Source organism: Beta vulgaris, chromosome 5 (genome assembly GCF_026745355.1).
Source record: "Beta vulgaris subsp. vulgaris cultivar EL10 chromosome 5, EL10.2, whole genome shotgun sequence".
Classification (NCBI taxonomy): domain Eukaryota; kingdom Viridiplantae; phylum Streptophyta; class Magnoliopsida; order Caryophyllales; family Amaranthaceae; genus Beta; species Beta vulgaris.
The window spans coordinates 35,263,855-35,286,667 of NC_079206.1; the positions used below are offsets into that span (position 1 = coordinate 35,263,855).

Consider the following 22,813-nt stretch of genomic DNA (forward strand, 5'->3'; position numbering starts at 1 on the left):
AAATTCGATGGTCCGCGACCGCGGAGGTAAGGTCCGCGCCCGCGGAGGTAAGGTCCGCGCCCGCGGAGGTCTTCAGCGCCCGCGGTGAAGTCGCGGAGTTGCTTGCGGCTCATTTTGTCTCGTTTTTTTTCTTGTAACCAGGGCCGCGCCCGCGGGGTTTGACGTCGCGCCCGCGGACTGCTGCAGCGCCCGCGGTTAGCCCGCGGAACTGCTCTCGGCAATTTCTTTCTTCTTCTTTTGATTTCTTTTTTTTTCTTTTTTTTTTTTTTTTTTTTTTTTTTCAAAGGAAGTGGTGATGAAACCCACCCCTTTCAGCTCTCTTGAATTGCTTCAAAGGTTGTCCTACAAGAAACAAAACACCAAAACACACAAAACAAAACATAACAACTCATCTCCAAATAAAATATATACAAAACACGGGTTGCCTCCCGAGAAGCGCTTAATTTAAAGTCGAAAGCTCGACGTCATGCAAGCACAACAAGGTTACTCGTAGTGAGGAGCATAGAGTTCCAAAAACTCTACATCCTCCTTTGTTGCAATTTCCAAGTAAGGCTTAAGCCTTTGGCCATTCACTTTGAAAACACTATCCGTACTCAAACTTCGGATATCAACTGCACCATGAGGGTAGACTTTAACAACTACAAAAGGACCATCCCAACGGGATCGAAGCTTACCCGGAAATAATCTCAAGCGGGATTGGTAGAGAAGTACCTTGTCACCCACCTTGAATTCTTTCCGCATAATCATTTTGTCATGCCAAGCTTTTGTCTTCTCCTTGTAGATGGCTGCATTATCATAGGATTCTCGGCGGATTTCCTCCAACTCTTGCAACTGAAGCTTCCTATGGTCTCCGGCTCCATCAAAGCGCATATTCAATTGCTTGATTGCCCAATAAGCTCTATGCTCTAATTCCACAGGCAAATGACACGCTTTACCAAAAACCAACCGATATGGAGACATGCCAATAGGAGTCTTGTAGGCAGTCCGATAAGCCCACAATGCATCTTCAAGACGGGAACTCCAATCCTTGCGGGTGGGATTCACGGTCTTTTCCAAAATAGACTTAACTTCCCTATTAGACACCTCGGCTTGACCATTTGTTTGAGGATGGTAGGCTTGACCAAATGGGGGCTTGAATGACAGGGGCAGAAGTAAGCTTCTCTTTTAAAGAGTCAAAGGCCTTCTTACAAGCATCATCAAACACAAAATCAACATCCTTTTGCAATAACTTGCACAAAGGAGTGGACACCTTAGAAAAATCTTTTATAAACCGCCGGTAAAAACCGGCATGACCAAGGAAAGACCTAATTTCACGAACACTAGTGGGGTAGGGAAGGGATTGAATCACATCGATCTTTGCTTTATCTACCTCTATCCCCCTAGATGAAACAACATGCCCCAATACTATGCCTTGCTCAACCATGAAATGACATTTCTCAGAATTCAACACAAGATGAGACTCAATACAACGTTTTAAGACAAGGGACAAATGATACAAGCATTGATCAAAAGAATCACCATGAACGGTGAAATCATCCATGAAAACCTCTAAAAACTCCCCCACAAAGTCAGAGAAAATACTTACCATACACCTTTGAAAGGTGGCAGGGGCATTACAAAGTCCAAACGGCATGCGCCGATACGCAAAAGTGCCAAAGGGACACGTAAATGTTGTCTTTTCCTGATCCTCTGGAGCAATGGGCACTTGAAAATAGCCTGAGTACCCATCAAGGAAACAATAGAAAGCCCTCCCTGCAAGTCGCTCAAGCATTTGGTCAATAAAAGGAAGGGGGAAATGATCTTTTCTAGTTACCAAATTCAAACGGCGATAATCAATACATACCCTCCACCCGGTTTGAGTTCGGGTGGGTACCATTTCGCCATTTGCATTAGGTATCACTGTGACACCACCTTTCTTTGGCACCACTTGTGTAGGACTTACCCATTTACTATCGGAGATGGGGTAAATAATACCCATTTGACACAACTTTATTACCTCCTTCTTCACCACCTCCATCATGGGAGGGTTCAAACGCCTTTGAGGTTGCCTCACCGGCTTAGCTTCATCTTCCAACAAGATCCGATGCATACATGTGGAGGGGCTAATGCCATGGATGTCGGCAATTGACCACCCAATCGCTGTCGAATGCTCCCTGAGCACCTCCACCAACTTGCTCTCTTGTTCCAAGGTCAACTTGTTAGAAATGATAACTGGCAAGGTCTCTTTCTCACCCAAAAAGACATATTTCAAATGCTCCGGTAGAGTTTTGAGCTCAACATCGGGGGCCTGCACAACAGAAGGAAGTGGTCTTGTGCTAGGCACAGTAAGTGGCATGGGCTTATAGTTTGAAGGATTCATAGGGAGTTTGGAAAGCTCATTCAATTCAACAACAATTTTAAGCACATTATCTGGCAAACAAAACTCCAAAGAATCGGCATTCAAACTAAAGTCCAAAACACTTTGCAAATCATCATCACGTAAGACATCGAACACACTTGAACACATGGCTCAAACACATCAATGGCACAGAGAGAGTGATCCTCAATGTTAGGGTACCTCATAGCATCATACATATTAAACTCAATGATTTGACCATCAAACTGCATAGCCAAAGAACCAGTGTCACAATCAATCTTGGTCTTAGCCGTTTTCAAGAACGGCCTTCCTAAAAGAATCGGGGCCGAATGCTTATCATGCTCCATATCAATCACATAAAAATCAGCAGGAAAAGTTAACTTATCAACTACCACAAGAACATCTTCAACCACACCTCTAGGAATGGAAGTAGATCTATCCGCAAGTTGGATAACAACATTGGTAGGAAGCAAATCACCAAGTGTCAAGGACTCATACAAAGAATAAGGAAGCACATTGATGGAGGCTCCTAAATCTAACATGGCCCTATCAATCTTAGTATCACCAAGAGTTATAGGAATAGTGAACATGCCCGGATCATCGCATTTCTTTGGCATTCTCTTCTGAAAAACAGCAGACACATGTTCACTAACCCTAACCGTTTGTTTTCCTTAACATTACTTTTCCTCTTAATTGAACACATCTCCTTAACCACTTAGCATACAAAGGCACAGTCCTAATCAATTGCAACAAAGGAATATTCACATTACTTGGCTAAATGTTTCATAAATATCCTTAGAAAGATCAAGCTTACGATTGTCCTTAAGTGCATCGGGAAAAGGGGTGCCGGTTTGTATTCCGGGAAAGATTTTACCTCTTGGTGAGAGCTAGGACTCACCACTTTTTCCACCTCTTTGGTAGGAGTAAGAACCTCCACCTCCTCATCTTTGAATCTTGTCTTCTCTTCCACAACCTTGCTCTTTTCGGATGCGTGATCAAGAAGCTCCTTACCACTCCTTAATGTCACAGCACTCACATTCTTCTTGGGGTTCACCTCGGTTTGAGATGGCAATTTTCCAGAATTTTGGGCCTCAAGCCTATTCATGACACTAGACATTTGGCCCACTTGTGTTTCCAAGTTGTAAATGCTTGACTTAGTCTCTTGTTGAAATTGCTCCATATTAGACTGCATGGTAGTCACATTCTTAGTCAAAGCTTTGATCATATCCTCTGTGGACATTGGTTAGAGCTAGATGAGTGCCCTTGAGGTTGATATGGTTGCTTGAATGGAGGAGGTCGATTTCCTTGTTGAAAATTTTGGTTCCCTTGAAAATTTTGATTCCCTTGAAAATTTTGATTCCCTTGCTTGTAACTGAAAGCCGGATGATCTCTCCACCCTGGATTGTATGAATTTGAGTAGGGATCATACTTTCTATTTCCTTGATATCCCAAAGCATTCACCTCTTGAGTGTCTTCTTGCAAATTGGGCAAGTATCGGTAGGATGACCGGTATTGGAACAAATTCCACAAGCTTTCACTTGTTGAGGTTTGTTACTTATCATAAATTGCCGGAACTATTTTTAAGGTCGGAAACCTCCGATTCCAAAGATGAATCAGAACTTGCAGCTTTAACACCTCGGGTAGCATTCCTCTTAGAATAGGTGCGAGAACTCTCAGCAAACTCACCTATGAGCTCCATGGCTTGTTGTGGGGTCTTGTTGTCAATGTTACCCCCACAAGCAGCATTCACCATCCTTCTCTCATCTGGAAGGAGCCCAGCAACTAAGTACAGCACAAGATCCTTCTCGGCAAAACCATGGTAAGGACAACAAGCAACGAGCCTCTTAAACTCTCTAAGTAATCATAAAGTTCATCATAACCTTGCTCAATGTTGCTAATGGCCCTCTTAAGCTCATTCAACTTGCTTGAAGGAAAGAACTTCTCCAAGAACGCTTGCTTCATCCCCCTCCATGTATCGATACTGTTGGGGCTCAGATGATAGAACCAATCATTAGCCTTATCCTTCAATGAAAAGGAAAGGCTCTAAGTTTGATTTGATCCTCCGTAACACCCCTTGGCTGCATACTAGTACAAACAGCATGGAATTCCGCGAGGTGCTTGATTGGATCCTCCCCATTTAAACCATGGAAGCTTGGCAGTAAATGAACAAGACCCGACTTCAGCTCAAAAGTAACATTCTCCCCAAACTCTGGATATTGAATGGCCAATGGTGCTTGGTCCAGATTAGGAGCAGATAGCTCCCTCAATGTCGGATCAGCTCTAGGCGGCATCTCTTCTTCCTCAACTTCAGAATAATATGGCAACTCCCGGAAGTGATCACGAATTTCCTTTCTCAAGCGATAGAGTGTCCTTTCGATCTCTGAATCAAACAACAAAGATCCAATGTGAGAAGCACGGGTGTGAACCATAAGACGGGTTCACACACCAACAATAAAAGCAAATAACACACAAATAACAACCCAAACTTGCTGCCTTCCCCGGCAACGGCGCTAAATTTGGCGAGGCCTAAGTCGTATCGGCTAACGCGGAAATAAATCAATACTACCCTACACAAACGTAGAATAAGGAAGTAAGGTTCGAATTCACGGGGAAGAAGGGTTTGGCAAGGTTAAATGTGTACTGTGGTAACAATGGGGGGGGTTTTCGCTTAAAAGTATAACTAAGAAAGACTAAGCAAACGATAATCAATATTAGACAAATACTTGGCAATCAATCTTAACAACCAATTCAAACTTTGATCATAGAACAACTCAATTCCTATAACTACTTGAATGACCTATTGCGAATCAACAGATTCAATCTCCTCTAACTTAGTGGTAAGATTAAGCGAGCGCTCTAATCCAATCCTTAACGGTTTAACAATCTAGTCCAAGCGTTCTAGATTCAATTAAACGATTAAATAACAACTAAGGAAATGTCAATAGGATAAACTTGCAATCACACAAGCGGTCAAACACAAGTTTATGAGATGATTCTTCTTGTGCACAACTACCCAAAACATGTGATAATTGAGCACAAAAACTACCAATGCTAGATAACCTCAAAGCAGACAATTATCTAGATAGTAAAGATTGTAAAGTAACCACAAGTTAAATGATCAGATTAACTCAAAGTACAAAACAATCTAGCATAAAGAATATGAAGAATCATCAAACATTCAAGCAATTAAAGGAAAAGATTGAACTCACAAAATGGATGAAAAGGTTGCTCCAATTGATTTACCAAGTTAGGAAATTAGTTCCTCATAATCCAAAAGTAATCACTACTATATTTTTTCTTTTGATTGTTCTTTCTCTAAAAACAGATGATAGATCAGGAAAACTAACACCAAAGACTAAGTAATATTTTAATCCGCCAAAACAGAGGAAACGAAGAGTCGTTTCCTTATTACAGAGGTCCGCGACCGCGGAGAGTAGGTCCGCGCCCGCGGAGGTGGTCCGCGACCGCGGTAAGGTCGCGGAGTTGCTCACGGCGAAATCGTGTATTCTCTCCAAAATTCGCCGCGACCGCGGTCCCTAGTCCCGCGACCGCGGAGGCTGCCGGTACAAATTTCAATCTTCTTTCCTTGAATGCTTCCTCAATTGATTCACATTCTTTCCATTTTGTTCTCCCTTGCCACTTAAATGCACTTTGTTGACTCATTCCACTTGTACACTTGACTTTGTGACTTGACATTTTCTTCAAAAGCACATTGTTACAATTTGACCCTCTCATCACATAAAAGAAAATAAAGAACTTAAAAACCATATGAAGATAAAGAGTACAAATCATACCAAAATATGTTCAAGACCACACACAAATAACCAAATAAGTACTGAAAAATGCCATATGAACATGGCACATCATTGACGCTGTAAAAGATTGCAAATATGAGACTATTAAACTAAAACAATGTCCACATGCTTTAAGTGTTGCAAAGGAACATACCTCTTGGCTTAAAATGTTCGAATTGATATTGAGAAAAGATTTTTCGAATTGTTTGACAAAAATCTTAAATTAAAAGAGGATTTCGAAAATCTTAAAAATGAGAACTACTTGTTAAGTCTTGAGTTAACTCAACTAAAAGAGTTTGTTCCTGAAGTAAGTTCATTTGACATCAAGTCAGTTCCCTTGCAAAGTTTCAAATATGAAATAAACGAATTGAAAAATCATGTTTCATTTTTGGAAATTGAAAATAAAAAGAACTTGTAGGGGAACTGCACCAAATGAGAAATGAAAAGAAAATGCTACCTATTCCAAACTGGATTAAGAACCCTCAAACAAAACGAACTGAAGGTCTTGGTTTTAATCACAAAAAGAAATTTGAAAAACCTAAAAAGAGAGTTGATTTACCAAGTGATAAAGTTTGTATGTTTTGTGGGAACACTGGTCATTTTAGGAACTCTTGTCCTAAAAGACTTGGTCGCATAATGAGAACTTGGAAACAAGTAGAGTAATTTGGAAAAAGAAATCTATTGTTCCTGAAGGAAAGGAACCCAAGAAAGATTGGGTTCCTAACTCTAACAATTAGTTTTCTTGCAGGTTGGAGTGAGGGGGAACAACACATGGTACCTAGACAGTGGTTGTTCTAAGCATATGACTGGAGATAAATCAAGATTTCTCTCACTCTCAGCCTATAATGGTGGAAGTGTGACTTTTGGTGACAACAAGAAAGGTAACATAGTTGCCATGGGCAAAGTTGGTAAGTCATCGTCACATTCCATAGAAATGTGTTTCTAGTTGATGGATTAAAGCATAACTTGTTAAGTATTTCCCAATTCTGTGATAGAGGGAACTGTGTGAAGTTTAATAGTGAAAAATGTTTAATTGTCAACAATAGCACAAAGGATATCATTTTGGAAGGAACAAGGAAAGGGAACACATATGTTGTGGATCTCAACCTTGTTCCCAAAAACAAATTCACATGCCTTAGTGTTATTGATGATGATTCATTTTATGGCACAAGCGTCTAGGTCATGCTAGCTTTTCCTTGCTTGACAAACTGCGTTCTAAAGAACTAGTTTTAGGTTTACCCTCTACTAAGTTTCATTTAGATCATGTGTGTGATGCATGCGCAAAAGGTAAGCATGTTAGGTCCTCTTTCAAGTCCAAGAATGTCAAGACCATTAGAGTTAATACATATGGATTTATGTGGACCTATGAGGATACAAAGTAGGAGTGGAAAGAAATATGTGTTAGTAATTGTAGATGACTTCTCTAGATTTACTTGGGTTATTTTTCTTTCTAGCAAGGACGAGACTTATGATGAGTTCCTTGTCTTTGCAAAGAAAGTCAAAATTTGAGTGGTCATAAGTTACTTACCTTAGATCCGACCATGGAAAGAGTTTGAAAATTTAAGTTCGATGACTTTAGCAGAGACAACGGATTAGATCACAATTTCTCAGCCCCTAGAACACCTCAACAAAATGGTGTGTTGAAAGGAAGAATAGAACACTAGAAGAGATGGCTAGGACTATGTTGATAGCTAGTGGTCTTCCTAAAAACTTTTGGGCAGAAGCTGTGAATACTGCTTGTCACATTATAAATCGAGCCATGGTAAGACCTTTATTAAATAAAACCCCCTATGAGCTGTATTTTGGTAAAAAGCCCAATATTACATATTTCAGAACATTTGGATGTAAATGTTTTGTTCATAATAATGGGAAACAAAATATTGGAAAATTTGATGCTAGAAGTGAAGAAGCTTATTCTTAGGATATTCTTCTAGTAGCAAGGCTTATAGAGTGTATAATAAAAGGTCTATGTGTGTAGAAGAAAGTGTGCATGTTATTTTTGATGAAACAGATAAATTTGATGCAAGCACACAGGTTGAAGATGACTTCGAAATAGGATTGCAAAAGATCTAAGTCTTATTGATGAGACTTTGGAAGACGAAGTCATGGGGACAAAGCCAGGGGAACAACATCCTGTTCCTGTTCCCAATGAGGAAGAAGAACTAAGTGATGATGCACTAGTGAATGAACCACTATTGTTGAACCTGGTTCCCAAGTACAGGGAAATGAAGATGATCAAGGAAACCAAGTTTCCATCCAGGATTTCCAACCAAAGCCTTGGAAAACTCATCGTTCCCATCCTGTGGAACTAATAATCAGTGACATAAAAAAGGGAACTCAAACGAGATCTCAATTGAAAAACTTTTGTGCTTTTCATGCTTTTCTTTCTATGTTGGAACCTAGGAATCATGAAGAAGCTCTCACTGATGCTGATTGGATCGTAGCAATGCAGGATGAACTTCATCAATTTGAAAGAAACAAAGTTTGGCACCTTGAACCTAAGCCTAAACATAACAAGGTTATTGGTTTAAAGTGGGTGTTTCGAAACAAATTAGATGAGTTCGGAACTATAAAGAAACAAGGCCAGGTTAGTTGTGAAAGGATACAATCAACAGGAAGGCATTGATTATGAAGAAACTTTTGCTCCAGTTGCAAGACTGGAAGCAATTAGAATCTTATAGCTTTTGCTGCCTTCATGGGTTTTAAATTGTATCAAATGGATGTAAAATGTGCTTTTCTAAATGGTTATCTTAATGAGGAGGTATTTGTAGAACAACCTCCAGGTTTTGAAATAAAGAATTTCCTAATCATGTCTTTAAGCTTGACAAAGCTCTTTATGGGTTAAAGCAAGCTCCAAGAGCATGGTATGAAAGACTTTCTAAGTTCCTTCTTGAAAATGAGTTTAAAAGAGGAAAATTGGATCGAACCTTGTTTTTAAAATCAAAAGGAAAACATTTATTAGTTTGTTCAAATATATGTTGATGATATTATATTTGGTGCCACTAATGAATCTTTGTGCAAGGACTTTGCTAATCTCATGAGTAAAGAATTTGAAATGAGTATGATGGGTGAGCTCAACTTCTTCTTGGGGTTGCAAATCAAGCAGAAGAAGAAGGAATCTACATCCATCAACAAAAGTACATAAAGGAACTATTGAAAAAGTATGGTTTGGAAGCCTCCAAAGTAAATCATACACCTATGGGAATTCAACCAGATTGGATGAAGATTCTATAGGAAAAAGTGTGGATCAAACCAAGTATCGAGGTATGATTGGCTCATTACTATATCTAACTGCAAGTCGTCCTGATATTGCTTTCAGTGTAGGGTTATGTGCAAGGTTTCAAGCCAATCCAAAGGAATCTCATCTCACAGCTGTGAAGAGAATCCTAAGATACCTCAAGGGAACAGATGATTTAAGCCTATTCTATTCGAGAAGTGATACCTTTGAATTGAAAGGATTTGCGGATGCTGACTATGCAGGAGATCTGGTCAATAGGAAGAGTACATCAGGTATGGTTCAGTTCCTTAGTCATAGTTTAGTTTCTTGGAGCACCAAGAAGCAAAAACAGTTGCTTTATCTACAGCAGAGGCTGAATATGTTGCAGCAGCAGCATGTTGTTCCCAAATGCTATGGATAAAACAACAACTACGTGACTATGGAATTACTTTGAATGTGTTCCCATCTATTGTGATAATACTAGTGCTATTAGTATTTCTAAAGATCGTGCGTCATTCAAGAGTCAAACACATCCATATTAGGCATCACTTTCTGAAAGATAATGTTGAAAAGGGTCTTATTAAAATGGAATTCTGTGAGACTGAACGTCAAATTGCAGACATCTTGACAAAGCCCTTAAATAGAGATAGGTTTGAGAAATTGAGACTTGAACTTGGCTTAATCAAGTTGAAATGATTGCTACAAATTCCCCTTTGTGTTAATTCTTTGGCATTATGTCTGGATGTGCATTTCGATGTTTTTATTTGCTTAAATACATCACAATCTTATATGATTATTTCATTGTATAAGTAAAAATGTCTGAAAACTGCTCACCAATGTCCAATAATATTCCCCTTATTGTTCATAAGACAATTCTATGCCTTAAGTGATGACAAAGGATTAAAAGAATTAATGGAGTTCCAAAGTAGCAAAATTTCATTGTTTCCATTCATTGTTCCCAAACGCTGTTCCCAGCGTATTCGATATATTTTTTCTTTTCAAAATTCGAAAAACCAAAAATATTCAGTTCAGATTTCATTTCCAAAAAATCCGAATTTTCCTTATATCTCTCAAGTTAGTTGAAGATATCTTTTTAATTAGATAGATTTTTTTCTCAAATAAAGTGTACAATACACGGTTTTATATTATTTTTCCTCCTTAAACAAAACAAATTTTTTTCCTTCCTTCTCATAAAACCGAAAATCTCCACAAAATATGATACCAAAAACACTTCTCACTCTCTCTCCTCCCACAAAGCCGAAAAACCCTCTCCTTCCTCACTAAAATTGAATCACCACACTCATGGATATTTCTCCCAATTCTTCATCTAGAATTCTAAGGAAAAGGAAGAAAATGGAAGAAACGGTTGAAATGGAGGTTGAAGAAGCTCATGCAACAAGTGAGGGGGAATCAGATGTTCCCGAGAGAGGAACAACTCGTGTTGCTCGAAAAAATCCCTCGGCAACTAGGTATGTGCATGGACTTTTTATTAATGTTTCATGGTGCAAACGAGTAAATTTTCGTCAATTGCTCAATATGATTAAGTTTCAAGGTGGGAAATCTTTTTGTGAAATGTTATGGAAATAGTTTGATTCCTAAATTGATGGACGAATTTTGTGAAAACTTTTCCATGGATGAAGAAGGAAATTGTTCCACTTGGTAAGGGAACTCAAATAGATTTTAATGCTAAAATTTTGGGTAAACTGCTTGGTGTTCCCGTGAGAGGAACGGATGTTTATTTCAAGAAACAACGTGGTTCATATCCATTTTCGGACATTTCTTTTGATCAATTGATTGTTAAGTATGGTGGTCAAAAGGGAAAACATTTCTTGATCATAATCTTCTTTCCCCTCACAAAATTTTTTTACATCCTAAGAAAGCTTTATTGCCTCGTCTTTCCAAACGTGCTCAAGTTAGCATGTTGGATCTTATTTACATTCATTGTTTAGCCTCTCATAAGCACATAAACTTTCCCTCTTTAATGATTCAACACTTGAGTCATTGCATTGAAAATGGATTTGTTGTTGGATATGGAGCTTAGTAACCGAAATTTTTAAGTTAATATGAAAATTTCGGGAACTCAGTCCATTGGTGTTCCACGGGAAATATGTAATGTGCGTGCCTTGAATAACTTGAATGTTTGTGTTTGAATGGAGAAGTTATAAGGGAGGCTAACTTGATGATGATGAGGATGATGATGTGGATGATGAAGTGGAAGAAGAAGAAGAAGAAAAAGAAGTTGAAGAGAAAAAAATGAAAAGGCGGAAAAAGAAAAAGAAAAGAAAAATCAAAAAGAAAAGAAAATCGAAAAAGAAAAGAAGAAGCTAAAAGAAAGGGAAGAAGGTGGTTGATGAGGTGGTGAAACCGGTTTTTAAAAGCACTAGAGCTAGTCAAAGGGTTCAAACATGAAAGTGCTTAATTTTCCTTTGCTTGATGCCGAGAAAGTTTTGAGGAAGAGATAAAGTAGGTGGATTGAAGGGAAGATTATGAATCTAACCTACCTCCTTCTAGGGAACCGACTCCTGTTCCCATGGAAACCAATCCTCCTTTTCCTCCATCTCCACAAAAATCTGCCTCACCCTCTACCCTAGCACCACAAAATGATCCTATCCCTCCCTCACCTCAAAACCCTCCTGTTCTGTTCCTAAAGCTAAGAAACAGGTGTGTTCCCATTCAGAGGAACAACTGCTGTTCCCAAACCTAAGGAACAAACAGCACTCCCAATCCTTCTCAAGCTCCCTCGTCTTCTCAAAATCCTACCATTGGTTCTACATATACTCTAGCTCATGCTAGAAGTTGGATTCTTTGTTCCTTGGTTATGGGTCATTCGGAAGCAATGATGGAGTTTGCTACGGAAGCTAAGGATTTAAATGGGTTGGTAAAAGGGTTATGCACAAAGTTGACAAAGCCTTGGATGGACAACAAGAGATTATGGCTCGGCTTGGTGAACTTTCTTCCTCCATTCAAGCAATGAACTCTAGGTTGTTGAAGTTGGAAGACATTGTGCTCAAGGGAAATGATACATTGGCCGAAAATCATCAAGAAGTGATGGCAAAGCTTCATGATGTGGTGGAAGAAGTAGAACAACCTCCCTCTCCTAAATCATAAACTTTTCTCGTTTAGTTTGTTTTATTTTGTGTGGGAACATGAACTTTGTTTAATATTTGTCTTTTCTATCCTTTTCCTTTAATCATGCTACAATGGAACTTATTAGTTTGCTAATTCTAAGTTTGATCTTTTTGCATGTGTGCGTCTAAATGAATGGCTAATATTCTTGGATTGCGGTTTTTGAGAGTTGAATGTTTTATTTGCTTATACTAACCAACTTATTTCTTAAAAGTTTGGTGCTATGATGTGTTTAGTGAATAATATTCATCTTTTTGAAATCGTGGACTATGTTTTTGAAGATGCCAAAGGGGGAAAGATAAGGCAAATCAGAGTATATTTTTTTTTGTCATGAATTATGTTCTCATATTTCGACTTTGCAAAATAAAATAACCGAGTCTATAATACTTAATTTAACTTGGTTACATACTTTGTTAAAATTTTTTTATATGACTTATGTATATTATGTTTAGTATATGCCTTTTGTTGTCATTTTCAAAAAGACATAGTATATTTTATGTATGTTGTTGCAAGGAAATCCATGCTTGATGAGGAAGCAAATACAAGCTACGAAGACAAAGAGCTTGTGTTATGTCAACGTGAAGAAGAAGACATGCATGGCGAGAGGATGTTTCGAATCCATGGGCTTGGATTGGAAATGGGACAATGCTGCATAGGTTACGTAGGTGCAGGAAGCCATGCAACGGAATAAACGTGGGGAATGTGCAGGTTCTCTACTAGGAGTAGGAATAATAATAATAATAGGATAAGTTTATGATTTATGTTCTAAACTAAAGTAGAATAGGTTTATGTTTTCTAGTAGGTAGAAGTGTTAAATTCTAGTTGAATTAGGATAAAATGTACCCTATTTAAGGGACAAGTTCATATCAATAAGAGGTAGATTAAGATTAAAGTATTTTGTTTATTTTCGACTTTTGAGTGTTGATTTCTAGTTTATGTTTTGTGATCGAGTGTTCTCATAAAACAATAAACAACCTTTAGTATCAAGTTGTGAGTGTTCCAACTTAAACTAAAGTCATAAAATTCTAGTTGACTTTAGTTTAAGTTGGAACACTCACAACCTCTGACGTAGTACCTTTTTTAATTTTTCCCAAGTTTCGATTTTTTTCTTGCCTCCCTTGTTGCGCTGCTTCTTTAAATTGGCATACCATAGGGCTGCATACTTGGTTAGCTTCGCCACTGCGATCTTGAACTGCTTTTCGGTACTGGTTCCTTTATACTCGAAGAACCGTTCTAATGCCGATTCCCATTCAAGATAGACTTCGGGATTTCCTTGGCCATCGTACTCAGTTACTTCGAATCGAAGTCCCCGATCGTCATCCGTTTTGTTATTAAGGGATGTGCGTGAGGTTGAAAGTCTTGGGAACGATGGCAAGGATGACGAAAATAGTGACCAAGAGTGTAGGCCTGAAAGTAGTGATGAGGAGGAAGAAGGAAAGCAAAATAACTTGGTCCTACGAAGGGTGTTGCATTCGAAGTCTGTAGACGAGACGCAACGCGAGACTATCTTCCATACCCGGTGCAACGTAAATGAGTCCACCTGCAAGCTAATAATGGATGGGGGAAGTTGCGCCAACGTAGTGGCTGCTGACGTAGTTAACAAACTACAATTGTCCACTACAAGGCACCCGAAGCCTTACAAACTTAAATGGCTGGATGAGGACAACGAAGTATCGGTGAGGAAGCAAGCGCTGGTCAATTTCACAATTGGCAAATACCAAGATAAGGTTTTGTGTGACATCGTACCTATGGACGCTTGTGATATATTAGTTGGCCGACCATGGCAGTTTGACAGGAGAGCAATCCACGATGGGGAAGCCAACACTTACAAAATCACGCACGATGGGAAGACGAGGATTTTACTTCCACTAAGTCCTAGCAGCATTAAAGTCGCCAAGAGAAGTGCCCCAAAGGAGTGCAAACAAGTAATGTATGTAAACTAGGAAGCAATTCGACAAAGGAATTCCAGCATAATCAAATGGCCTATGTTCTAGTAATTAAAGAGGTAAAACCGTTCGAGGACATAAAAAATCGTGCGTTAAAGGAATTATTGCAGGAGTTTCAAGATGTTTTCCCCGATGATTTACCGCAAGGGTTACCACCCATCAGGGGGATTGAGCATCAAATAGATTTGATACCAGGAGCACCAATACCCAACAAGCCCCCATACCAATGTAATCCAGAAGAAACGAAGGAGATGCAAAGACAAATTGATGAATTAATGGCACGAGGATACGTAAAGGAAAGTATGAGTCCATGTGCGGTACCTACCATATTAGTACCTAAGAAGGACGGGACGTGGCGCATGTGTATCGATAGTAGAGCGGTCAACAATATCACCATCAAATACAGGTTCCCTATTCCACGATTGGATGATTTGTTAGATGAGTTAAGTGGTTCCAAGCTATTCTCGAAAATTGACCTCCGTAGCGGGTACCATCAGATTCGCATGAGAGAAGGAGATGAATGGAAGCCCGCATTCAAAATGAAGCATGGCCTGTACGAGTGGTTAGTGATGTCGTTCGGGTTACCAAATGCTCCTAGCACATTTATGCGGTTAATGAACGAAGTATTTCGTCCGTTCATTGGTAAGTTTGTGGTAGTTTACTTGGACGATATTATGGTCTACAGTCGGGACGAGGGCGAGCATATGAACCATCTCCGGCAAGTGTTTGCGGCACTACAAAAGCAACAACTGTACGCTAAATTAGAAAAATTTGATTTTATGCAGCGTGGAATTGGATTCCTTGGTTACATTGTTACACATGAGGGTATCAAGGTGGATCCAAAGAAAGTAGAAGCAATCGCTTCATGGCCCGTACCAACCACGGTGACACAAGTACGATCTTTTCATGGGTTGGCATCGTTTTATAGGCGGTTCATAAAGAATTTTAGCACCCTTATGAGTCCTATTACGGAGTGCACCAAGCAGGGGAAGTTTGTGTGGACGCAACAAGCACAAAGGGTCTTCGAGTTGATGAAAGAGAAGATGTGTAACACTCCCATATTAGCATTACCTGACTTCACGAAGCCTTTTGAAGTAGAATGTGACGCAAGTGGAACGGGGATTGGCGCGGTTCCAACGCAAGGAGGTAAGCCCATATCTTACTTCAGTGAAAAATTAAATGGTGGCAAGTTGAACTATTCGACGTACGATAAGGAATTTTATGCCATGGTTCGTGCATTAGACCATTGGAGCCATTATCTTAAACCTCAGGCTTTTGTGTTACATTCGAATCATGATTCTTTGAGACATATCAATAGTCAGCATAAACTGAATGCCCGACACGCGAAGTGGGTCGAGCTCCTACAGTCGTTTAACTTTGTAGCCAAATACAAGGCAGGTAAGACTAATACAGTCGCGGATGCCCTTTCCCGGAAGCACAACTTAATAGCCATGGTGAACTCGAAGGTGTTAGGTTTCGAAATTCTCAAAGAGTACTATGCAGGAGACTCGGACTTCAGTACGTTTTATAACGAATGCAAGCATGAGATAGTCAATCAATTCAATTTGGTCGATGGGTTTTTATTTAAAGGCAATAAGTTATGTGTTCATAAGTGCAACATACGAGAGCTGCTCATTCGAGAGGAACATGGTGGCGGATTAGCAGGGCATTTTGGTATTAATAAAACTATTGAATTGTTGCATGAACATTTCTATTGGCCCAAAATGCATGGAGATGTGCGAGCCGTGTTAGCACGATGTGGAACGTGTCAACGAGCTAAGAGTATTTTTCAAAAGGGTCTTTATACACCCCTTCCGGTGCCGGAACGACCTTGGGAAGATGTTAGCATGGACTTCATTGTGGCTTTGCCTAGAACGCAAAGGGGTTAAGATTCAATCATGGTGGTGGTTGATCGGTTTTCAAAGATGGCCCACTTTGTCGCATGTCACAAAACTGAGGATGCGGTAGGGGTAGCTAACCTACACTTTCGAGAAATTGTTCGTTTGCATGGAGTCCCTAAGACTATTGTTTCGGATCGTGATAGTAAGTTTCTCAGTTATTTCTGGAAAGGGTTGTGGAAATTAGTAGGCACCAAGCTCTTATTTAGTACATCACATCATCCTCAAAACGGACGGGCAAACGGAAATCACCAATAGGACAAATGGGTCTTTACTTCGAGGCCTAGTAAATAAGACAGGTAAAGATTGGGATGTCAAGTTGTGTCATGCCGAATTCGCGTATAACAGGACACCAACATATGCAACTCAGACCTCTCCATTTGAGATCGTATATGGAGTAAATCCATATGTACCCATTGACTTGATTGCTTTCCCAATAACCGAGTATATTCATGCTGATGCACAAGAACACGCTGAGACAATGGTGAAGCTACATAAGCAAGTGAAAGAACACATTGAAAAGGTGAATAACATGTATAAGCAACAAGCCAACAAGGGAAGGAAACCACGCCTCTTCGAGGAGGGTGATTTAGTTTGGGTTCACCTACGCAAAGAGAGATTTCCAAATCAGCGTAAACATAAACTAATGCCAAGGGCTGACGGACCTTTTCGAGTAGTGAAAAAAATAGGGGACAACGCATATAAACTCGACATCGGGGCTGAATATGGCGTGGCTAGCACTTTCAATGTGGGAGATTTGAGCCCTTACTTAGATGACACGCAAATACAAGAATTGAGGTCAATTCCTTTTGAAGAAAGGGGGGATGATGAGGAAGCAAATACAAGCTACGAAGACAAAGAGCTTGTGTTATGTCAACGTGAAGAAGAAGACATGCATGGCGAGAGGATGTTTCGAATCCATGGGCTTGGATTGGAAATGGGACAATGCTGCATAAGTTACGTAGGTGCAGGAAGCCATGCAACGGAATAAACATGGGGAATGTGCAGGTTCTCTACTAGGAGTAGGAATAATAATAATAATCGGATAAGTTTATGATTTATGTTCTAAACTAAAGTAGAATAGGTCTATGTTTTCTAGTAGGTAGAAGTGTTAAATTCTAGTTGAATTAGGATAAACTGTACCCTATATAAGGGACAAGTTCATATCAATAAGAGGTAGATTAAGATTAAAGTATTTTGTTTATTTTCGACTTTTGAGTGTTGATTTCTAGTTTATGTTTTGTGATCGAGTGTTCTCATAAAACAATAAACAACCTTTAGTATCAAGTTGTGAGTGTTCCAACTTAAACTAAAGTCATAAAATTTAATAACTTGTGAGTAGTCCAAGTTACTAAATTTGAGAACTATAATTTGGTTCGTACAAGTTGGTGCTTGAAATCGAGTTATACATCAATTCTCGAGCTAAGACAATACTTGATTAAATATTAAAGCGGAGAATTAATCAAGATCGAAGTAAAGATGTTTGAGAGATGAAGAATCAAGCATGGAATGAAGATTAGAATACATTAGGGTATTTATTAATCTTCTTGTTAAGGTTGAGTAAAAGCTTTATTAAGTTCGTGGTGAATTCTCAAAGGAACTTGGTTCTGTTCCCATGAAAGGAACAGACCTGGCACTATAGGAACAAGGCTAAGGAACAAGACTTAAAAATTAGGGAACAAGACTTAAAACTAATTTAGGAACTTTTAAGTGACTAATGTTGTGCGCCTAAGATAATTGTGTGCCCAATATAGTTGTTAGAGTTATTAGGGATATTTTGACTAAGATCCATTATTTTAGGAAGTTAGTTTAAGTTTGTTAGGAAAAGATTTTAAAAAGATTTTCTGATTTTAAATTAACTGATTTTCAAATATTATCTTTTTAAAATATATATTTTATCTTTTATATTTTATTTCAAAGATTTAGTTTTCGAAAATTTATTATTTCCGGTTTTTAAAATGTTCCGAATTTTTAATTGTAAAACTGTTTTCCGGTTTTGTAAAAGATTTTTAAAAAGATATTTTTCCTAAAAACTAGCTAAAGTATTTTATTTATTTATTTCCTAAAAACTAGATTACACGCCTAAAGTTTACTGCTACACGTTTATGTAGTTGGTGGATTTAGTGGCTTAAATTAATTATCCTCCAAGTATTTATTTAATTAAATAAGTTTAATTATTCTCCAAGTTTTGCAAAAACCACGTACTGTGTTACTGCTTCTATGAATTGAAGTAGTGGATTAGTGGATGCTTTACATGACATGAAATAATTAATTTAATTTAATTAACTAATTATACATCATGGAGAACATGTGATAATGGTCTAAGTTAGTGGAGAACATGTCTTGTCTTAATTGTCTATAAATAGGCGCCTAATTCATTTGAGCAAAATTGTGTCTGACTTAGTTAATTTGTCCTAAGTTATCTAAAGTGTCAGTGCCTTTTCCTTAAGAGAATTCATACTTACATTAATCGAGTTTATTACTCTTCCATTATTTTATAAAGTGTATTTTTGAGAAAAAGGGTTTGAGTGAACTCTTGTAAGTGTGAGAAAGCTTTGAGTGAAGCAAGAGAAAGAGAAAGAGAAAGGAACTTCGAGTGAAGTTTGAGAGAAAACGTCAGTTGTTGGGAACTGTCGTTGGGAACTTGATTGAGTGACTTAAGTTGAGAATAGAGAAAAAAGTAATAGGTTGTAATCAGAGTTGCTTTGGCCTATTATAATGGAAAGTTGTTTAAAATCCCTTGTGGTCGAGGTTGTTTCTTCCTACTAGGCCAAGGAAGTTTTTCCTCGTAAAATCTCTCGTGTTCCCATTGTTTGTTCCCAAGTTTACTTTTAATTCCGCAAAAAGTATAGCTTATTCTCTCACTATAATTCACCCCCCCTCTTATAGTGCTCATATTATACAACATATTTTTCTGACTTACTATCATGTTTGTGACGCAAATGAGAAGGAACTAAAGCATAAGCTATACACCCAAATACTATCAAGTGTCTTACCACACCATGCTTCAAACAGTGTTCTATTCATCACAACTCGTGTTGGAGAGATGTGCAACAAGTAGACAACAGTAGCTACAACTTTTCCCCAAAACTCATCAAGTAACTCCTTTGCTTTCAGCATGCTTCCAGCCATCTCCACCACGGGTCTGTCTTTTCGTTCTGCCACGCCATTTGGTGAGGCATGTATGGTGATGTGATTTCCCTTCGTATGCCATATTAATCATAGGAAATAATGAACTTAACACTTTAAAATTTACCTCCATGATCAGTACACAATGACTTCATGTGCCTGCCACTTTGGTTCTCCACTAAATCCTTGAATTTCTTGAAATTGTCAAAGGCTTTAGTTTTCAAGTTTAAGAAGTAAACATAACTCATGCGAGTATAATCATCTGCGAATAACTAAAAATAACGACTTCCTCCAATTGATTTCTTTCTCGTTAGACCGCACAAATCAACATGAACTAGGTCAAGAAAATTAGAAGCCCTCGATGCTTCCCAATAGGAAAGGGTTGCCTACATTGCTTCCCAAAGGCACACCCTTCACAAAAAGCATGTTCACCCATTTTAGGTAACCCAACTACTATCTCATGTCGTCTCAAGACTCCCAAGCTTTTGACATTTAAGTGCCCATAACGCAAGTGCCATAATTTATAGTTTCACTATCTCTTTGAATAGCTAAGGCATTACTTATATCATTTGAAATGTCTAGCAGAAACATATTTATTATGGGTCGCTTTGATACTAGTAATTGTGTGCCCAGTTTTCTGGTCACAAATGACACAAGAATCATTTTCAAACACAATAGAAAATCCACTGTCCGACACTTAGCAAGTTATGAGCTAAATTAGGCACATATTGCACATTATGAAGAATTTTTACATTACCTTGGATAGTTTTAATGGCAATCGTATATTTTCCTGTCACTTGCACCTTATTATCATCACAAAGTCGAACTTCCCTTTTCTGTCATTCATCAAGATATCTAAACAAAGACTTTGAACGAGACATATGGTTTGAACATCCACTATTAATGAACCATACATCGTTCGCAATATCAGCGGTATTAGTCCGTGCAATGAACAACTTGCTTTCTTCCTCCACTCTCTGTGTAAAATTTACAACTCTCTGTTCCCCACCTGCTTGCTCTAACATTGAGCCTCCTTGTGTCCATATTTCTTTCAAAAGTTACACTGAATTGGACTTCTTTTCTGGCTTGACTCATTAGGTAGACATACATTGCCAAAATGACCTCGACCTCTAGCACTTTTACCAAATCTACCTCTTCTCTTTATTACGACCTCAGCCTCGACCTCGACCTTGATAACTATCTCTATCACCTCTGCGATGACCACGAAAATTTTCATTTCTTCCTCTATTTGAAGACTATTTCACTTGGAAAGCCTTCTCTTCAACTTTGACATCACCCTTTTCTACCCAACTTTCATGAGCCAACATAATGCCCATCAAATCTTCAAAGGTGTAATTAGCAAGGTCCTTTGACTCCGTAATTGCAGGCACCTCATGATCCCAATATTTGTTCAAACTTCTCAATACTTTACTCATCACATCCTTGTTACAAATACTTTCACCATATGACTTAATCTAACTAAGAATTTAAATGACTCTTGATAGATAAGCTTGCACAAATTCTTTTTGTCCCATACCTTTATAACCTTCTGATCACCCAAATATTCCTGCTTGAGTATTTCATAAGCTTCATGTGCAGTAGAAGCTGCTGAAATTCTGGGGAAAATATCATCATCTAATGTTGATTGAATGAGAAATAACACCTTTGCATCTTTCTTGCGATTCTCCCTTAACAGTTGATCAGCCACTACGGGTACCAGACTCGGTTCTGTATAGCCGGTCTCCACCAAATCCCACAACTCTTAGGATTTGAACATTGTCTTAAATTTAAGATTCCATAAGTGATACTTTCCCCCCTTTAAAGATTTGAATTAAGGGTTGAGATGAAGAATTTTTTCCATTGCTTGCAAATCTTCACTCAAATTTTGTGTGTTTTCTGCATAATAGTGTTTACTATTCAATTAGGATTTGTTTTTCTGGGTTATACGATTCTCACAGATGATGGTGGTCACCCGTTCTTTTATCTCTCTTACTTTACCTTCCTCTTTTTATAACTTTTTTTTGTTTCACTTTTTTTGGGCTTAGGTGGACCATAACCTAGAGTACTTTGCTCTGATACTAGCATAAATGTAGTGGGAAACAGAATAACACTCTACTGTATTATATGTAAAGGTGGAGGAAAATACTTTCTCACACTTTTTATTTCTCAAACTTACAGAAGGTATATATAGCAACATTACAGGAAACTATAAAGAAAACCAAAAGACTTAAACTCATGAAGAGACTAAGAAGGTGAACCATTAGACTATCCACCAATTATTATGCACTTAATTGAGACAGTAACGGTAACTTTGAATTACTTCACACACCCCATGCACCAGCAACGAAACCACTGTGGTTGCATCGGAAATTGATGCCCCACCTAGCTTTGGTTAGTGGTATATAATGCTGCTCAAAATTGTAACAATTACATGAATTGAAGGTAAAATCTTTGTGACAGAGGGTTTTGAAATTTGTGGACAAAATTAAGTTTGAACTCATTCAACAACTATCAATGGTGAGGTGGTGCCGAATATGGTTGACAATTGTAGTGGTTGGGTGGTGCTGAAAGTTGCGGTGGTGGGTTGGTGTTGGTTGTGGTTGGCAGCTGCAATGGTGGAGTTATGCTGGTTGTGGTTTACATATGCGGTGTGGTGCCGGCGGGGGGGGGGGGGGGGGGGAGGAGGGTTAGGGTGGGTTGCGGCTTGCAAGGGTGGGGAGGGTAGGCGACGCCGCAAAAGTGAGGGTGGTGAGGCAAGTGCTCTGGGTGGGAGATGGGGGAGGTAGTGGTAGTTAGGGTAGGGGGTTAGGTTAATTAGGATAATAGGGTTAGGGGGTCAGGGTGGAGGGATTGGTGAATTAGGCTATGTAGACACATAATTTTGAGCCCCTGTTTTATATAATGTTCCAATAATTTTTTTATATAAAATAAAAAAAGATCGGGAGAATTATCGTACATCATGGAGTGCACTCCCCGCCAGAGGCATGTCACATCTTGGAACACGAGTTTTATTCCATCGCATGGTATTCCATATTTGCGTATTAGACATGCGGTTTCGGCTTAGAAATATAATTTTCGTGAGTCGTAGTCAACAAATACAACCACTGTTTTAATAAAATGATTCGCTATAATCATGCTCATCTTTATTAATCTGATGAGTTTTTGTTAATTGTCTAAAGTTAGTCTTTCAAAAAAACGAAAAAAAAACGAGTCGCGATTAGGCGTCGGGATTTTAGTCGTATCCCCAAAACCATTATTAATCAGTTTTCTTGATGGTCAAGTCATTGTTCTTTGGATAAAGAATAAGAATATAGGGTTTTTCTACGTTATACCCTTGTATTTTTTCA

The 22,813-nt window shown here is 38.7% G+C and overlaps 1 protein-coding gene across 1 annotated transcript; it reads right to left on the bottom strand.

Moving 5' to 3' along the window:
- Positions 1–483: 483 nt before the first annotated feature.
- LOC125497763 (uncharacterized) lies at positions 484–960 on the bottom strand. Its single transcript, XM_048645441.1, has one exon. It carries the CDS (start codon positions 958–960, stop codon positions 484–486), a length of 477 nt encoding a protein of 158 aa, XP_048501398.1.
- Positions 961–22,813: the final 21,853 nt, after the last annotated feature.

Coding starts and splice junctions, on each gene's coding strand:
- LOC125497763 (XM_048645441.1), bottom strand. CDS start 960: ATGTCTCCATATCGGTTGGTTTTTGGTAAAGCGTGTCATTTGCCTGTG.